At 44.7% G+C, this 20,202-nt stretch overlaps 1 protein-coding gene across 4 annotated transcripts in view; it reads right to left on the reverse strand.

Annotated features, from left to right (window-relative positions):
- The window catches only part of TBC1D14 (TBC1 domain family member 14), a 126,094-nt gene that overhangs the window by 95,445 nt on the left and 10,447 nt on the right, over nucleotides 1–20,202 (reverse strand). For 3 of the 4 annotated variants that reach the window (XM_075992939.1, XM_075992940.1, XM_075992938.1), the window contains exon 2: nucleotides 17,279–18,005. The exons of the other annotated variant lie outside the window; for it this stretch is intronic. In XM_075992939.1, the coding sequence (XP_075849054.1) occupies nucleotides 17,279–17,988 (710 nt within the window). In that variant the 5' untranslated portion in view covers nucleotides 17,989–18,005. The remainder of the gene's footprint in view (nucleotides 1–17,278; nucleotides 18,006–20,202) is intronic. 4 annotated transcript variants of the gene reach the window in all.

Here is a 20,202-nt window from a genome sequence, read left to right on the forward strand (position 1 = left end):
AAGCTAAAGGGAGATCAGAACTTAAAGCCAAGCCCTAATTTTCAAACACCTGTATACATTTACTATTCCCTGTAACACTTTGTACAGAGAGCCTAGATTTTAAAAGTCTCTTTCCGGAAGCAAAAGGGAATTAACAGGGAACTCTGCACTGTTACAGGGCCCAAAACAGCTATCACGCAACTCTGGATGACTCACCCTTCTTCCACATCTAGAACCTTACAGGAATCCTGAGATAAACCACAACTATTCACAACAAAGAATCAGCATAACTGGAACTGAAACAACTCTTGGTTACAAACCCAGCTCACTCAACATAAACAGGAACTGATTTGATGTGGCAATGTAGTAAGATGTATGTGCATGTAAAAAGTACAGAAAGCATAAAAGAATATAATGTTAGCTACACCAAATATTTAATGTTCTAAAAACAAAATAAATGTGTAGACACCTGCACTCAAATGTTTATAGCAGCACAATTCACAATCACAAAGTTGTGGAAACAACCCAAGTGCCCATCAACAGATGAGTGGATTAATAAAATGTGGTATATGTATACCATGGAGTACTACTATTCAGCTTTAAGAAGCAATGGTGATACAGCACCTCTTGTATTTTCATGGACAGAGCTGGAGCCCATTCTACTAAGTGAAGTATCCCAAGAATGGAAAACTAAGCACCACGTGTACTCACCAGCAAATTGGTATTAACTGATCAACACCTAAGTGGACATATAGGAATAACATTTATCGAGTGTCGGGTAGGTGGGAGGGGGGAGCAGGGGGGAGATAAACATACATAATGATGAGATGTGCACCGTCTGGGGGATGGTCACGCTTGAAGCTCTGACTCGAGGGAGGAGAAGGTCATGGGCAATATACGTAACCTTAACATTTGTACCCCCATAATATGCTGAAATAAAAAAATAAATAAATAAGCACTATTCAAGGTATGAAATAGGATAAGACAGTTGTTATTGTAGTTATTCTACTAACCACTTACATTTTCAAAGTAGAACAGATTCTATACCCATCTGGACAAAGGGAAGTTAAATTTATGAGTAGAAAGTAGCTGGTGGCTGAGGAACTGCTTTACAGGAACAGACTTGTTTGTGGGTTTCTCAAAACCCACACTCCTATGGTCCCAGAGAGTTTCCTGCATGTCATACTGAGTCACCACCTCCCAGGCTGACCATAATCTCACCAAGGGCAGAACAAAGGTAGGCTGGCAAACTACCTGAACACAAATTTGGAGTTTCCATGAAGACATGGTGTATTATTTCTCAAGAGTGCCAGCATACTTGAGAGAGTCCCAGAAACACATGAAGCCAAATGTGTTTTAGACAAATTCATTCTACTTTTCCCCCACTCCCCAAAACTATCAATACCTTGCTGGCTGTGCGGTTTTTAACGACAGCATAACTTGCAAGGTTTATCAGTAACATGATTGGCTTTTTTTTTTTTTTTTTTTTGAGACTGAGTCTCACTTTGTTGCCTGGGCTAGAGTGCCGTGGCATCAGCCTAGCTCACAGCAACCTTGAATTCCTGGACTCAAGCAATCCTACTGCCTCAGTCTCCTGAGTAGCTGAGACTACAGGCACGCGCCACCATGCCCAGCTAATTTTTTTTCTATATATTTTTAGTTGTCCAGCTAATTTCTTTCTATTTTTTTTTTTAGTAGAGACAGGGTCTCAGTCTTGCTCAGGCTGGTCTCGAACTCCTGAGCTCAAACGGTCTTCCCACCTCGGCCATAGTGCTAGGATTACAGGCATGAGCCACCACATCCGGCCTGATTTGGCTATTGAACACGTTATATAAACAGATGTGCAAGCTGAAGAAGTTCTTGTTTGATTCAGTTCATGCCATTCCTGAATGCTACTAACACTCCATAATGAAAGTACCTGCCTTCCCCACCAGAGGTGACAAGAATTACCAACATAAAGTGGCTAGAACTTAAAAAGTTGCTTTCTTCAGATACAGGCAAGTTTCCAAATCCACCAGGGGAAGGAAACAGATTTCAAACCCATGTGGGACACACAACACATACATCTCGCAGAGAACTGGCCAGATCACAGGGAAACCATGTGATGGCCTGTTTTACCAAGTCATTGACAGAGCAGGAGAAATCTACTATGTTCATCCTTCAGAACTGATTAAATCCTCTGTTTCTGCATTTTCCCTTTTATGCAGTTCATCTCTTGGGCAAGTCAGCACTAATATTCCTTCACTCACACGATAAGCCAGGATGGAACACCTTCTAGTGAGGACACAGCACTTTACTTGCTTTGCCTCATTATCACCATTTTGGTGGTAAGAAAATCAAGGTTCAGGAAAATAGAGCAACTTGTCTAGTCACCCTGCCAGAAAGGCAGAAACAGATATTCAAACATTTGGCTCTCCAATGCACTCTGAATCCCCACCAAGTTCTCTGTCCCCACACTGGAGGGAACAACCGAAACCTTCAGAACATGCCTCTGAGATGTATAGGTCCCTACCTCTCCACCCTCGGATATTCAAATGTGCACTGGAGTTCACAGGGAGTGTCAGACATGACCTCACGTGAGATTCCCAACTTCTGCAAGGCAGTAGCCCTCCCCACCACACCTGCCTTACTAGCATGCCACCTTGCCTCGGTTTCCTCCCCCTCTCCCAGGGTCCCAGGTGGACAGTTCTTTCTAACATGTTTCCCTTGGCTTTACACATTTCATTACTGGTTTGCTTGCTTCACAATCAGTGTGTGCTGTTGTTATACATCAAAGAGAACAACAAAGGTTAAAAATAGTCACAAGATTGTCCTGGAGACCAGCACTCGACAACAAAACTTCTGGCTATGATGGAAATGTACAATTCTGAGCTGTCCAACACAGCAGCCACTAGCCACATGCAACTACTGAGCACTGGACTGCGGCTAATGCAACTAAGGAACTGAATTTTCCATTTTATGGAACTTTAATTAATTTAAACTTAAATAGCTACATGTGGCTAGTGACTAACACATTGGACAGCATAGTTCTAGACTCTAGTAGAAGCACCAACTGTGCCCAACATAAGACTCCAGGCAACCCAAAGGGGCGACTTTGCTGAGCATGCCCAAGAAGCTGTGGCAGCTGGGGACAAGGAGCCTGGTGTAGAGCGTGTGAGGCCATCAGACACTGGCATCTGACAATCAAGGCAAGTCCCTGCTGGCCTCACAGTCTCTGTCCCCGTCATGTCCTTTGGAAGAACAGTCTTCTCCCTCACCTTATTTAGATCTTTGTTCAAATGTCACTTTCTCAGCAAGGGCCCCTCTGACCATCCTATTAAATGGAACCTCCCCTCAGCTTTCCCACCCCCCACCTCCACCCTACCATCCCTCATCCCTCTCCTGATACCCTGGCTTTTGATTTCTCCATATCACTTAAAGCCTGACATTGGCCAGGCACAGTGGCTCATGCCTGTAATCCTGGCACTCTGGGAGGCCGAGACAGGCGGATCGCTTGAGGTCAAGAGTTCAAAACCAGCCTGAGCAAGAGCGAGATCCCATCTCCACTAAACATAGAAAGAAATTAATTGGCCAACTAAAAATATATAGAAAAAATTAGTAGACTCTCTTGCTTCGACCTCCCAAAGTGCTGGGATTATAGGCATGAACCAGCACACCCAGCCAAACTATGGTATTTTGTTAAAGAAGCCCAAATGCACTAACACAACCATCCTCACTATCAGCTGAGGACCTTGCTTCCTACTTCACCAAGAAAAACAAAGCAATAGAATAAGAACTTGCACTGAAAACAGCAAGTGCTGGCAAGGATGTGGAGCAACAAGAACTCTTCTTCATTGCTGGTGGGAATGCAAAATGGCACAGCTACTTTAGAAGACAGTTTGGTGGCTTCTTATAAAACTAAACATACTCTCACCATACAATCTAGCAATTGCACTCCTTGGTATTTACCCAAAGGAGTTGAAAACTTATGTCCACACAAAAATCTGCAACCAGATGTTTACAGCAGCTTTACTCATAATTACCAAAACTTGGAAGCAACCGAGATGTCATAAACTGTCGTATATTCATACAGTGGAATATTATTCAGTGCTAAAGAGATGAGCTATCAAGGAATGAAAAAAACATGGAGGAAACTTAGATTCACATTACTAAGTGAAAGAAGTCAATATGAAAAGACTATATACTGTATGATTCCAACTATATGACATTCTAGAAAAGGCAAAACTATGGAAACAGTAAAAAGATCAGTAGTTGCAAGGGGTTAGGGGAGAAAGAGATGAGTAGGTGTGACACAGAGGATTTTTAGGGCAATGAAACCACTCTAAATGATACTAACATGGTAAATATATACATCATTACATATTCATCCAAACCCACAGAACGTGCAACCCTAAGTGTGAACCCTAACATAAACAATGGACTTGCAGTGATAATGACGTGTGAGTGTAGGCCATCAACTGTAACAAGTGTACCACTCTGGTGAAGGATGATGGAGGGGGAGGCAGTGTATGTGGGGGTAGACAGCAGATACACAGGAACTCTGTATGTTCTGCTTAATTTTACTGTGAACCTAAAACTGCTCTAAAAATTAAAGTCTATTTTTTAAAAAGTGAATCGTTGAACTTAAAAATCTATATTCACATACACAAATCAATGAAGCAATATTAAAAACAATAGCCTGTGTGCACTGAAAAGAGAGGGAGCGAGCGAGCACACCCTTCCACAGACTCCTAAGGTGATGTCTCCTCCTCACCTGTACCCATGTCCTCACTCTGGCACCTGCTATGCTAGAGGACTTTGCCCAGCAAGAAGTCAATTCTCTATGTGAGCTCTCCAGCCCCCTCTTTCAGATGCAACTCAGGGACAATGCTCCAGCGATTCTCTCCTCTCTGATATGTTCACTTTTATTTTTTTCCCTAGGTTATTCTCAAGAGTAAACAAAAAACTGTGATTTCTCCAATAATCTTTAAAAAAAGAAAAAATCTCACACTACTACTCCTTCCAGCTATCACCTCATTTCTCTGCTCTACTCTGCAGCAAACCCACCAAAAGAATCATCTATGCTCACTATTTCCAACTTCTCTTCTCTCATTCTCTCTTAAATTTACTCCAGTTATGCTTTCATCTGCACTACTCCACTAAAACAGCTCTGGTCAAGGTCACTAATGGCCTCTTTGTTGCTAAACAGTGAATTCTGAGTCTTCATCTGCTCAGTTGATGCCTCCTCTCCCCTTCCTGATGGGGGTCCTCACCTGGCTTCCAGGATGCCACACTCTTGCCCTCCTAGCTCACTGGCCCTGCCTTCTTAGTTGTCTTGCTGTCCTCCTCTTCTCCCAGATCTCTCAGTGCTGGCATGCCTCAGCCTCACTCTTTGGCCCTCTTCTCTCATTTCCATGGTGACCTCATCTAGTTTCAAACCACCTACAATACCAACATCTCTAGTTATGCCTCCTGTCCAGACACAACTCGCCAAATCCAGACTCCTAACTAATCACCTACTCTACCGACTTCTTGTAAATGTCCAAGATGTCTCAAACTCAACTCCTCACCTTCCCTCCCAAATCTGATAACTCTATCTTGCACTGGTTGAGCCCAAAACTCTTATTAGAGGGCTCATCTTTGGCTCCTTTGTTTTCTCTTTACCCACACCCACTCTCCAAATTACAACTATTTCTCACCTTCTCCACAGGTCATCATCATCTCTTACCTAGACTCCTGCAAGAGCCTCCTAAAGTCTCCCTGCTTTGCCCTGCCCCTCCCTCCCCAAAAGCCTACTCTCAATACAACAACTATGTCCTTCTGGTTAAGTCTCAATGAAATAACAGAATTCTAAGACAGATCCCAAGATTCTCTCTCTCTGGTGTTCACACCATGTAAAATCCCTCCCCTTGAACATGAGTATAAACTATGAATATGATGGGACAGTTACTCTAGGTTTCGTGATATAGCACAGATGACTTGAGAAAGGAGGGTTATTCTTGGTGGTTCTTATGCAATCCAGCGAGCCCTTAAAAGCAACTAGGGCTCTCCCTGGCAGAAGAAATTTAAAGTGAGAGATTTGACATAAGGGAGAGTCTCCGCTGCTGGCTTTGAAGATGGAGGGGACCACAAGGCAAGGCATTTTGGGAGGCCTCTAGGAGCTAAAAGTGTCCCCAGCTGATAACCAGAAAGGAAATAAGGAGCTCAGTCCTATAGCCACAAGGAAATGAGTTCCGCCAACAATGTGAATGAGCCTGGAAGCAGACAATTCCTTAGTTGAGCCACCAACATTTTGGTTTCATTCTTGTAAGACCCTAAGAGGAACCCAGCCATGCCATTACAGACCAGCTATATTGTTTGAAGCCACCAAATCTGTGGTTATTTTGTTACGCAGAAGTAGAAAAGCACTACAATTCCTTTGCTCAAAATTCTGCAGTTGAGCCAGGCATGGTAGCACACGCCTCTAGGCCCATCTACTCAGAGGATTGTTCAGGAGTTCAAGGCTATTGTACACTATGATCGCATCTGTGACTGGCCAGTGTACTCCAGCCTGGGCAACACAGCAAGATCCTGTCTCAAAAAAAAAGAAGAAAAAAATTCTGCAGTGGCTCCCCATTTACTCTGAGTCAAAGCCAACATCCTACAGTGGCCCATATTCCCATACAGAATCTGGCCCCACTGACCTCATCTCTTCCTTTTCAGTCCAACCACAAGGGTCTCTTTGTTCAAAGGTACCAGGCCTGCCTGTGCCCTTCTCCCCTCCCTGGATTCCTCTTCTCTCAAATATCTGCTTGGTTAACTCCATTACTGCCTGCAAATCTCTGCTTAAATCTCCTCTGATCAGCCTATGAGTTTTGTAACCTGCCTTCTCCAATCCTCCTAGTACCTCCTGCCACCTCTACTTTGTTATCTCCATAACCACTTACCACTGTCAGCATAAACACTTTATTTACTTTTTTTTTTAAGAGACAGGGTCTCACTCTGTTGCCCAGGCTGGCATACAGTGGCACAATTACAGCTCACTGCAACCTTGAACTCCTGGGCTCAAATGATCCTCCCACCTCAGTCTCCTGAATAGCTGGGATTACAGGTGGGATTACATCACCATGCCCAGCTAATTTTTTTTATTTTTGTAGAGATGTTGTCTCACTAAGTTGCCCAGGTTAGTCTCAAACTCCTGGCCTCAAGCAATCCTCCTGCCTCAGCCTCCCAAAGTGCTGGGACGGCAGGCATGAGCCACTGGGTCTGGTTTTTTTTATTTTTTATTTTTTATTTTTTTTTTATTTTTTTTATTTTTTTTTTTTGAGACAGAGTCTCACTTTGTTGTCCAGGCTAGAGTGAGTGCCATGGCGTCAGCCTAGCTCACAGCAACCTCAAACTCCTGGGCTTGAGTGATCCTTCTGCCTCAGCCTCCCGAGTAGCTGGGACTACAGGCATGCGCCACCATGCCCGGCTAATTTTTTTTATATATATATCAGTTGGCCAATTAATTTCTTTCTATTTATAGTAGAGACGGGGTCTCACTCTTGCTCAGGCTGGTTTTGAACTCCTGACCTTGAGCAATCCGCCCGCCTCGGCCTCCCAAGAGCTAGGATTACAGGCGTGAGCCACAGCGCCCGGCCTGGGTCTGGTTTTATTTACTTATGTTTATTATCTGACACCTCCACTAGAACATAAGCTCTGCAAGAACAGGGTCTTTGTTTTGTTCTCAAATGAATCCCAAGCACCTACAATAGTGTCTTGGCATATGGTAGATGCTTAGTAAATATTATGTTAAAGAACGCATAAGGAAAAATGTTTAAGTACATAGCACAATGCCTGGTATACAACAGCCACTCAATAAATGAATTATTATAGCTGTATTCTGCTGCCAAAAGAAAATAAAGCCCAGCAAAGCACAGAAAGTAGCACACCCTTAACAAGCCCAGTCATTCTTTCTAAACCCAGCTATACTCCTGACAGGGTTGCCAAACAGTGCCTGCTGCGGTATCCATATGACTTCCGTGTGTCTGCAGCACACAGACAGCTGGTGCCCTGTAGCTCCTTTCAGCTGTGTTTGAAAAGTGACACCATCAGCAGCATCCTCTCCAAACACAACCTCAAAATGAAGTTCACCTAGATTAGAGAAACATCTCTGGTCAAGGTCACCAATGACCTCCCAGGGGCTAAGCCAAAGCTTGGTAAATGCTAAGCTGTGTAAACCAGTGGTTGGAAAAGAAATGCAGACATTCTGTTATCAAGAGCTGTAGTCCCCAATCCCCCGCCACCCCAATAATCTCCAATCCCTGGGCCTCAGACAAGACTGTACTGGTGCATGGCCTATTAGGAACTGGGCCCCACAGCAGGAGGTGAAAGGTGGTCAAGCAAGCTCCATCTGTCTTTACAGCCACTCCCCATCACTTCACCACCTGAGCTGCACCTCCTATCAGATCAGTGGCAGCATTAGATTCTGCATTATGGTGAGCTATATAATTATTTCATTATATATTACAATGTAATAATAATAGAAATAAAATTCACAATAAATGTAATGCACTTGAATCATCCTGAAACTATCGCCTCCCCCCAATTCCCCTAGTCCATGGAAAAATTATCTTCCATGAAACTGGTCCCTGGTGCCAAAAAGGCTGAGGACCGCTGATCAAGAGGGTAGAGCTGCTGAAAATCCAACTGGTACAAGAATTCACAACCAGGAAACGTAAACCCTTGGGGTTGGGATTCAAAACAGGGTCAGAGGACCCAGGGTAAGTGTGTGCCTATAAAAACACTTACATAAGCCGGGCGCGGTGGCTCACGCCTGTAATCCTAGCTCTCTGGGAGGCTGAGGCGGGTGGATTGCTCGAGGTCGGGAGTTCGAAACCAGCCTGAGCAAGAGCGAGACCCCATCTCTACTATAAATAGAAAGAAACTAATTGGCCAACTAATATATATAAAAAAATTAGCCGGGCATGGTGGCTCATGCCTGTAGTCCCAGCTACTTGGGAGGCTGAGACAGAAGGATCGCTTGAGCCCAGGAGTTTGAGGTTGCTGTGAGCTAGGCTGACGCCACGGCACTCACTCTAGCCTAGGCAACAAAGCGAGACTCTGTCTCAAAAAAAAAAAAAACAAAAAACACTTACATAATACAAAGGCCAGTACTCTGAATAATGGACCCCCCCCCTCAGATCTTCAGTGAGGAATAATGGGAACTACCCTACTATTAATAGTTCCTTTGCTTGCTAAAAAGCCTTTTGGCTTCTCTCCTGCTCAAGGCCCCTAGGAGGCACCAATATTGATTGCTGCAGTATTCCGCCTCCTGTAGCTGGCCAGCCTGGGAAGGCCAATGACCCAGCCAGCAGGCTATAAGTGGCAGAGCTAACTCCAGCCTTATTCCCACACTTGCAAATGCCTGAAGTAACTTGAGGAGGAGGCGGCATTCTCAACCTGCTTGCCCACAATGTCTCCAACCATCTTCCTACTGAGGAGCTTCAGTGCCCTAATAAAGATCCCACAGAGCTGACCTCCCCGACCTGCTTTAAAACTCTCCTCGCTTATTCTTCGTGCCCTTTCACAGAGCATCAGCAGCTCCACCAATATTGCCCTGCAAAATCTCCACTGTGCCTCTGACTTCCTGTACATCTCCTTTGTTCGCCCAGTCCCAAGTTCCCTCTCTTTCTGATCATGGTACACATGTCACAAGAGGCAGGATAGTGTCGTTTGTAGAAAAACCATAGACTTTGGAGTTAACAAGTAAATGTTCAAATCACAGCTCAGCCATCCGTGTAGTCAGCTTCTCTGAGCCTGTCTTCAGTGGACTGTAAAATGCTCTAGAAAGAGACAATGTAAAGTGCCTGGCCCAGACCCTGAGCTCAGAATAGGGCAGTTACTGTTCCCTCAAAGGGAGTTGTTCCTCTCAGACCTCTCCAGCTAATAAGTTTAACTCCTCATCAAGGCAGTCCATCAGCTCCTAAGAAGACCTTTATACTTACCCCATCTGGCTCTGATGTGCTTTGAGTCTTGAGTCTAAATGTAGTCCTCAAAGCCCTGCCCCATGTGGACTCCTACCACTCTTCTGGACACCTCTCCTACCCCTGTTCTCCATCCTAAGCACTTCATGCTACGGTTCTTTCCCAGAAAGGCTGGGCTATCGCCTGCTCCGCTCACCATGACTTTGCACAAGCTGATGCCCCTGCCTAAGAAACACTAACTCAACTCTTGTGCCTGTGGAAAAAATTTTCAAAGGCCAGCTGGCATCTTAGCCACTACTACTTCTTTCCAGACTCCCCCAGAGGTTCACTGCTGTGTTCATATCTCTCTTCACATCCTCACCACACTGTAGAGGGATTTACAAAGTAGCCTCCAGCACAAGTATGCCCCTCTTCGAATCTTCTTGCTTCCCTACTGCCTGGCATTTGGAGCTTAACACCTTGATCAGATCAATCCTTTCATCTTAACAACTCTGCTACCATGTTTCCCCGAAAATAAGACAGGGTCTTACATTTATTTTTCCTCAAGAAGACACCCTAGGGCTTATTTTCAGGGGATGTGTTACTTTTTTTAAGTACGGTACAACAATCTACATTTATTCAAATACAGTTAAGTCGTTTTCTTCTAGAACATCATCATAACTCTCCAAACCCTGAATTCCATCCTGAATTTCTTGCAACTCTATCTCCTCTAGAACCATTGGCCCCAATCTCTCATGTCAAGCAATAGAGCTCTCATGGGGCAGAAGAGAAGGGCTGCTCGTCTTCTTTACTGCTCCTCAACGAAATCCATGGGTTGTACAGATACGCTGAGTAGCCACACCCATCACTTGATCTTATTTTGGGGGCAGGGTTTATATTGTGCAAATGCTTAGAAATCCTGCTAGGGCTTATTTTATGGGTAGGTCTTATTTTCAGGAAAACACAGTAAGTAGGTAACCTCAGCTCATTTTGCCAACAAGGACACTAAGCCCCAGAGGCCAAATGCCTGCCTTACCTAAAATCACATACCAGCAATCACAGCAATGCACAAGCGCGCACACGCACACACACACCAGCAGTAGATGCTATCTCTATATCCATAATGCCAGGTCAAAGTCACCAGGTACATTAACAGATTTTGTAGAAAATCATAGTTACACTGTTACAACTCAGTTCACTGGCACTGATTCGAAAATGGCCAATTTATTAAATTAAAGCCAGGCAACATAAAAAAACAGAATCCACATTAACATGCCTGCCCTGTGCCTGGTGCTTCACATTCATGTATGTTTCCTCCCTGTTTAATCCCAACAAGGTTGTGAAGTATAAATTTACTCCTGTTTTACAGAAAAAAAAAACTTGAAGTTGAGACCCAAGCCCTCTATCATCTTTGTATCTCTTGGCAAGCCACTTAATCACCCCTTGCCTCAGTTTCCTCACATATAAATGAGCATTAACAGTACTTACCTAAATTAATCAGATTTCAGTGCAGGATACAGAAATCACCCTCAGTATTTCAAGCAGAAAGGGATTTAACACAAGGAGTTAGATGATTTCAAAATCGTTGGAAGAGGCCAGGTAGGGTGGCTCACGTCTGTAATTCTAGCACTTTGAGAGGCCAAGGCAGGAGGATCACTTGAGGCTAGGAGTTTGAGACCAGCCTGAGCAACACAGTGAGACCCCATCTCTATAAAAAATAGAAGAAATTAGTCATGCCTGGTGGTACACACCTATAGTCCCAGGTACCTAAGAGGTTGAGGCAGGAGGATCACTTGAGCCTAGGAATTTGAGGTTGCAGTGAGCTATACTGATGCCACTGCACTCTAGCCCAGGCAACAGAATGAGAAGCTATATTAAAAAAAAAAAAATCTGCCGGGCGCGGTGGCTCACACCTGTAATCCTAGCACTCTGGGAGGCTGAGGCGGGCGGATTGCTCAAGGTCAGGAGTTCAAAACCAGCCTGAGTAAGAGCGAGACCCCGTCTCTACTATAAATAGAAAGAAATTAATTGGCCAACTAATATATATAGAAAAAATTAGCCGGGCATGGTGGCGCATGCCTGTAGTCCTAGCTACTCGGGAGGCTGAGGCAGGAGGATCGCCTGAGCCCAGGAGTTTGAGGTTGCTGTGAGCTAGGCTGACGCCACAGCACTCACTCTAGCCTGGACAACAAACCGAGACTCTGTCTCAAAAAAAAAAAAAAAAAAAAATCCTTGAAGGGTCTGAAGTAGTCTGCTCTAAACTAGGCCCCAGAAATGGCTCCCGGAACAATACAGAACTGACACACCAGGGAAGCTGCCGCACCTCAGCTACCACTGGAACCACTGAATGCAACAACAGGATTTAGGAAGCATCACAACTGCCTCTGGTGCTGGCACACAGGAGGCAGCCACCCTCTCCACTGCAACCATCTCTCAACATCCAGGAAACTGAAAATGAACAAAGGGATGATGCTACAGGAAATCCCCACATCTCTAAGACATAACAAGGCAGCTGAAAGCAGCAAAAGGGAGGAGAAAAATGGTCTCTGCCTAATATCTGCCTCAAATCTCTCACAAATGAGAGAATGTGATGGTATCTAGTTCATATCCAGAAGCCTAGCTGCAAGAGACTCCAGGAAACGTACATTTTTAACTCTCTAATTGCTACAGTAGAAGGAAAGTAGCCTGGAGGCTGACCAAGCCAGCCCATGAACCCCATGCCACACTATCTACTATGATTGCTAAGATTAAACAAGTCCACCATGTCAAAGTGAAGAATGGCACCGGGCACACACTAAACAGTGCCTGCTACTCCCTGTGCCCAGGGCTCGGGTTGTAACGCATCTCCAAAGTGCATCCACCCCATTGGTAAGCTAACTCACCTCCCTAAAATGAAAGCAATGAGCACATATCTTTCTTAGCACTGCTCTGTCACCTTCCAAAGAATCAAATCCCAAAGCTCAACATCAGTACAGAACTGAAATTTTGGTGGAACACTTCCACATCAAGTGAAAGTACCCATCTGAAGATTTATTTTTCTTAAGCCAGTGGTTTCAAATATTTTCATATAGCAAAACCTTTTTTTAGAAAGTGAAATCTCATGTGAAACCCCAACAAAAGCAGAGAACAGGGCCAGAAATCCAACCTGTATATTGGGTATGTGCTCTGCCCAGAGATTTACTTGTATTATCTTGCTTAACCTTCACATTAACTCTTTACAAGAGGTATAATTAACCCCATGTCACTCAAGTATACACTGGAGATCACAGAGGCTAAGTGACTTTCTCAAGGTCACACAGAATGAAAATGGCAGAGCTAGGGTTCGAATCTGGGTCTGAGCAGCCCCAGCTCTCAACCACCATACTCCTCTGACTCTGCCTTTGAATTATAGCTCATGCCAGGATGAACCGACACAGAATGGGCCCCCAAGGGGCTCTCAGCCAGGTTGAAAAACAGACCAGAAAAATCCATCATTCCAGTTCTTTAAACACAGCCAGGTGCACCCCACCTCCCAGCCTGCCACAAGCTGTTCCCTCTGTCCCACACCTTCACTGGGCAAGCTCCTTCTCATCCTTCAAATGCAGTTCAAACATCTCTCTTCAGCAAAAGATATTCAGATCATCTCTCCTGAGAGCTTAATACAAGGGCTACATAAAAGAAGATGTAAGTGGTCAAAGTTAATTGTTACCTTCCAGAGCAGTGCTGATTAGCAGATTAAACCCTTGGCTTCATGGAAGCCAGCCCCGTCTCCTGTGGAAAATAAACACACCACAAGCATGTTCCTGAATTCCTCTTATACTTGCTATCGGGGTTTCTAGATAAATGCTGTTACTCTACATTGAGTTCACAGGACTCGTTAACATAGACCCTCTCTTCTACACAAGATAACAATCCTGCTCAAACTACATTGGTAAATTTCCTCCAAGGAAGCAAATAAATACTGACATTTATTCTCAAAGGCTGGGTGATTTTGCCCACACCCCCTACTCCCGCCCCCAGGATATTTGGCAATGTCTGGAGACATTTTCAGTTGTCACAACTAGGGAGTGCTATTGGCATCTAGTCAGTAGAGGCCAGGGTTGCTGCAAAACATCCTCTAAAGCACAGGACAGCCACCCACGACAAAGAATCATCCAACCAAAGTGAAAAATCCTGCTCTGACTTATTCAGCAATTCCACTAAAATAAGCACAATATGGGGGTAAGAACTAGAGAAAGCTTTAGAAAACATTTTTTAGAAATTATACTGTTTATGTTAGAACTATAGAAGGCATCTGTTTATGGAATGCCAGGAAGTCAGGTGTTTTGTCTGTTTGATCTCTAACCTTGCACAGTAGTTTCGTCCCCCCTGAAAGGCTCAGACAGGTAACATGCCCAAGGTCACATGGCCATTAAGTAGGAGAGCTCTCTATGAACCCAGCCAGCCTGACTCCAGACCCAGCACTCCCAACTGGGTGCCACCCCTGTCCCTGCCCACAGCAATAGCACTTATGCCTGCACCTATCCCAAAACGCCTTGTCTGCACACCGCCACCTGTGAGCTCCATAGAGGCAAGGACTCTCTCAAGCTCAGGGTGCAGTCTGGGACAGAGGTGCTTATTACAGTGTGGGTGAAGAAAGGAACAAATGGGAGTTCTGCAGCTCCCCCTCACCCAGGCTGCCTCATCAGGCAGTCAGGATTAACAATGGGTCTACCCCCTTCAAACACAAGTTCCCTGACCAGCTCCACCCTTCCTCCAAGCATGTTCTCCGGGACTAACCATCCACAATACTGCCCACATGTTTTCCTACAACCTAGAGATTGATTCATTTAGGACAAGAAAAACAGAAAGGCATGAGGGGGAGGGGACAAAGTACAGAAACAGGATGGCTCAGAAGCCTGGCCTAGGAGCCCTACAGGACAAGCTCTAGTTCCAACTCTGCTCTCAATAAAAGCTCACAAGATCCACAGTCCTCTGGGTACCTGCTAAGGGTCAGGCTAAGGGCTGAGTTACAAAACATTCACTATAGTTTCATTTACTCACCTGTAAGATGTTTACTGGGCTCCAAAGATTTTTGGCACAGAACCTGTTCCCCTCAAGGGGACTCTAGATTGAAACACTTCTCTAACATTTTTAAGACTCTAAGAAAAAAACCTACTAGACTTAACCCATGATATCCCATATTTGATTCATTTATCATTATATTCCACCTGCTGCCTACAGGTATTTAAGCGTGGTTCACAATAATAATGTCACAGCCATCAAAACAAGGGCAAGAAGACAAAAACCAAGGAATGAAACAAAGAAGAAACATTTGTTTTCTGTGGCACAAAACTCAGAATGATTTTCAAAAAACGGTAGCTTTAGAAATTGCATAATTTATGGTGTTTTCTTTTAAAAGGGAAGAGGTCCCAACACAGACAGCTCAACTCAGCCATATAACAAAAGCAGCAGACAGAGAAAGGTACAGTCAGCATAATCACAGGCAACTAACACTTAAAAGTTTACTACGTGTCTGGATCTAAATTTCACACATGTTAACGCACTTCATCCCCATCACTGCTATATGAAGAAGGGCTCATGATCCCCACTCTACAGATGAAGAAGCCACATGGAAAGCACAGTGAGGAGGATGACATGGTAAGAGTATAGTGCACATCAACAACATAATAGGCACTATGTGCTAGGCTCTTATTAATGCCATTTTAGGGATGAGTAAGAGAGTCACCTCTCTGACTCAGAGAGGTGAAATAACTTGTTCAAGGTCACACAGCAAGGTTATAGGTACAGATCTGTTGAATTCCAAAGCCAAGCTCTTTCTACTATGCTGTTTTCCAGCCAACTCCATTCCAAGCAACATTTCCCAGATTTGCCAAGAATCTCAGGCAATTCTAAAAACCTAGGCCCTCTCCCTGAGATTTGATTCTATAGTTCCAGATGGATCCTGAGGATTCACATTTAACAGGCTCTAGGTAGTATTCCAAACCACAGAACATGAACACACTCATCAGCCACACAAATCTGAACCACCACACTACAGCATGGCTGCAGCCGCAGAAGAAATATGGACAGAGTCTCCCCAAAGTTCCTGGGTTCCTACCGCTGAAGGCTATCACTGAGTTACTGAGTTCTGAGACCAGGAACTCTACTTGTGGTAGCAGGACACCTGTTAGCACATTAGACAAAAAAGGTGCCCCCACAAAACCACAGAGCACGTTGGAGAGCCTTTCACTCAGGACAGGTCTTAGACATACCCAAGATGATCCCACATTCAGCTGATGAAGCGACGCACACAATGATAAGTGAATGTGCATGCCTACAGTCGCAAAAGTCTCAGTGGACTCCTGGCAGCACATCACACCATCTCAAACAGACACCCAGCACTGCAAAGTATGCAACACAGGCTTTGCTGGTATGCACACAGGGCAGCCAGGGTCAACAGCAGAAATACTCTCACTTGCCAAGCCCTAGGCCCAGAGCCCTCCAAAGAGCAGCTGTGGAGCAGATCACAATTCTGCCCAAACTCTCCACAGCCACCATGCCCTTCCTCACAGCACTTCACAGTTTGGGAGTTCACATTTGTTTGTGTGCTTGACTACGTGCCCACCCCCATCAGCCCCAGACTAAAACCTAAATCATTACCTAAGATCATTTCTGTTGCGATATTACACTTGTTGAACCAAAGCATGAGAACATAAATAAGAGACAGAAGGTGAAGGAGCTGTCCCCCACAGGGCACTGGGGGAGATACAGTAACCACAGCAGGCCTGGGCTGGTACCTGGATGACAGGACCCCATAGGGAGGGGGGGCATGGCCTTTGCCCAACAGGGTGGGAATGGGTGTGGCTGCAGTAACAGCACATACCTCAACGGCAGCGCCAGGGCCAGAACATGAACACAAGAACACAGCCATGCAGGAGCACAGGAAACACAACCAGGGCACCTTAAATCCCAGCTCTGGGCTATGCCAATAGCGGCTGGAGTTAGAAATGTGAGTTACTAACTACTATCACCCTCATCAGCACCCTCTACTTGGCCCAAGAAACTCAGTTATTAGCGTAAAAGGCCCCTCCAAGGCTAAGGCTGACACACTACGGTTGCTGATGTGTCAATATTGGCCACCTGTGGGTCACCCACAGCCACCACAGGTCAGAAGCCAAGAATGACAAGACTGTGCAAGTGAGCCAGGGACATAGAAGTCACAGCTGGAAGTGAGGAATCCAACAGCAGGATCACCAGCAGACCAGTCCTACACATAAGTCCACAGGATAGTGGGCTTCTGGGAAAAGGCACAATTATCTGTATGACACAGTGCCTGCTTTACAAGACAGAACACACATTTTAGACAAGAAGAACAAGGCAATTGGTCTGAATTCAATAACCTAGCTCTTCTAGAAAGACAAAGATGGCATTACCTTGTAAAGAAGTTACTAAATGGTCCCAATAGTTTCAATTTACTCCCCTCCTCAGTTTCATAAACATAGTCCTGCTGGTGTAGGCCACTGGTTTCCTTGATGGAACTCAGGGTGACGTTGGTAAACTGTGGATCATCATCATTCTCTAGGGTTACAATGGCACTGGAGCTGCTTGTGACCACGAGGTCCAAGATGTCCTCATTGCTAACAGACAGTGTGGTTGACAACTCTGTGCCAAGACTGGACACGCTACAGATAGAGACATCATCGCTGCGGTTCAGGGCTTTGGAGGTGGGGCTATAGAGCTTCACCGAGTCATAGCCTGTTCTGGGAAACGTGGAAGACTTCCGCACACTCTGCTCCCGCTCAGCGCTGGTGGGAACTGGTGGTGCACAGGATGGCAATGGGCATGCGCTCTGGAAGGCCCGCTCAGGGATGATCTCCGACTCAGACTGTTTCCTCTTCAAATGGACCACACTGCAGGGTACGGGTTCTGGGTTGCCAATCTCCAGGGTAGGAATGCCTGAGTCCACTGACTGAAGGCTGTGCTGATCCTCTAAAGCACCGAGTTTTAGCCTGGGCCCGTAATCAGGTGCTGAGAGGAGAACCTGGGTGTGCTGCAGGTTCTGAAGGGAGCTTCCTGGTCGACTATCCAAAATGCCCATCAAGGCTACGCCATTTGTAGAGGTGGAAAGGTTTCCATCAGTCATCTTGGTCCAAAAAGAAACTAGAAAAAAACACAAACATGGAAATTAAGAAAGTGGATATAAACCCAAAGATGCCACTCCCTTGACAAACAGCTGAAACCTCTGATGCCCCTTTTAAAGGAGAAAGCCTTGAAGAAAGTCCTACATACCCAAGTTTTGATTCAGGACCAGAAGCTAGAGTTTTAAGATATACTATCATGATATAAAATAGCAGGAAGATAACTCAAACAAAGGGCACATCTAAAGTAAAAATAATCATCTTCATTATCATGACCCTACCAGTCACTCTCGATCCCCAGGACAGCAATGGGAACATGAGGCCTGTGTTAGGTAGAAAGGGGGGTTTTATTGGGGTTTTTCTTTTGGGGGAGATTAAATGATAAACAGGATACCTCTATCAAAAGTATGTGTATTCAGCCAGGCACAGTGGCTCTCGCCTGTAATCCTAGCACTCTGGGAGGCTGAGGCAGGCTGATTGCTTAAGGTCAGGAGTTTGAAACCAGCCTGAGCAAGAGCGAGTCGCCATCTCTACTATAAATAGAAAGAAATTAATTGGCTAACTAATATACATAGAAAAAATTAGCCGGGCATGGTGGCGCATGCCTATAGTCCCAGCCACTCAGGAGGCCGAGGCAGTAGGATTGCTTGAGCCCAGGAGTTTGAGGTTGCTGTGAGCTAGGCTGACGCCACGGCACTCACACTAGCCTGGGCAACAAAGTGAGACTCTGTCTCAAAAAAAAAAAGTATGTGTATTCATAACCCATTCATAAGTCCAGGTTCTATTTGTTCTGAGACAGCATAAAAATCTGTCGGTTAGTTTGAGTGCAGTGGTGTTTACGACTAATTGATCACAACCAGTTACAGAATCCTTTGTTCCTTCTCCACTCCCACTGCTTCACTTGACCAGCCTTAAAATAAACAAATAAAGTATCTTCATTAAAACAGAAAACAACAAAATAAATTACATATGCCATTTGCAATAAGACTACCCCAACCACATCCAAATTGGCTGTGCCTCTCCACAAATGTTTCAGTCATGCTTATCATGGCTATGAGGTAGGGCATAGTATCCACTTTACCAGGGAAGAAACTGAGGCTCAGAGAGCTTAGAAATGGATCCAATTATCTGGAGACTTTGTTGGATTTAAAAAAAGAAAGAAAGAAAGAAATGGATCCAAGACTAAACTGCTATTTAGCAGCAGAGCTGGAACCTATGGGACCACACCTAAGTTAGAACAGCTTAGTATAAGGTTATAAAAACCCAGGGCAAGAAGCTGGCTCACTGAAGATAAATAATCAACAAAGAATAAAGATCTACAAGACTTGTGTGAGAAGAGGCAAAACTGTCACACACACACACACACACACATCTACGGCCATGTCTAAAATTCTCTAGCCTAAGACAAGTGGGGAAGAGAGGGTACAGGGCACACCAGCCTGTAAAACACAGCCGCCAGCAAACTGAGAACCCTGGTATATGTTACCTTTTATTTTCCTTTAAAATACCAAAACTAAAAAATCAGTCAGTGAATTTAAATCTGATGGACAGAATAGAACATATAGAACAGGACTTTGGACTCAGACATTCCTAGGTTCTAATCCTAGCTCCACTATATTGCCGTGGGAGAATTAAATAATGTACCACAAGGAAAGCATTTAATAGCCCCCCGGCCCCCAGCAGGCATTTTGTTTGTAGCTGCTATCACCAAACACCAAGTCTTGAAGGTCTTGAGCCTAGAAGTAACAACAATAACCACTCCAGTCTGGGTGTCCTCAGCTTTTGCATCTAGCCTTCATGTTCCTCTTCAGGAAGCCTGGCCTGCCTTTGTCAACACAGCAAAAGCAAATTCATTAAAAGGAGAAAGGAGTACTCTCGCTCCCTCCCAAAAATTGAAGGAGCCAGTCAGACAGTACAGTACTAGAGCAAAAATAGAAATGTGAAGGAATGAATCAAAATGCAGAATTCAGAAATAGACTGAACTATATATAAAAACTTGAAATATGACCCAGTGAGTAAGGAAGGATTATTTAATCATGGTGTACTAATTGGCTATTAATTTTTCTCAGGAGTTAGAACCACACTGTACCACTGTACCACACCAAAACAAAAATGAAGACAAAATTACAGTTTAATACAAAAGTGAAATTAGGCCGGGCGCGGTGGCTCACGCCTGTAATCCTAGCACTCTGGGAGGCCGAGGCGGGCGGATTGCTCAA

The sequence above is a fragment of the Microcebus murinus genome, chromosome 16 (genome assembly GCF_040939455.1).
Source record: "Microcebus murinus isolate Inina chromosome 16, M.murinus_Inina_mat1.0, whole genome shotgun sequence".
Taxonomy (NCBI): domain Eukaryota; kingdom Metazoa; phylum Chordata; class Mammalia; order Primates; family Cheirogaleidae; genus Microcebus; species Microcebus murinus.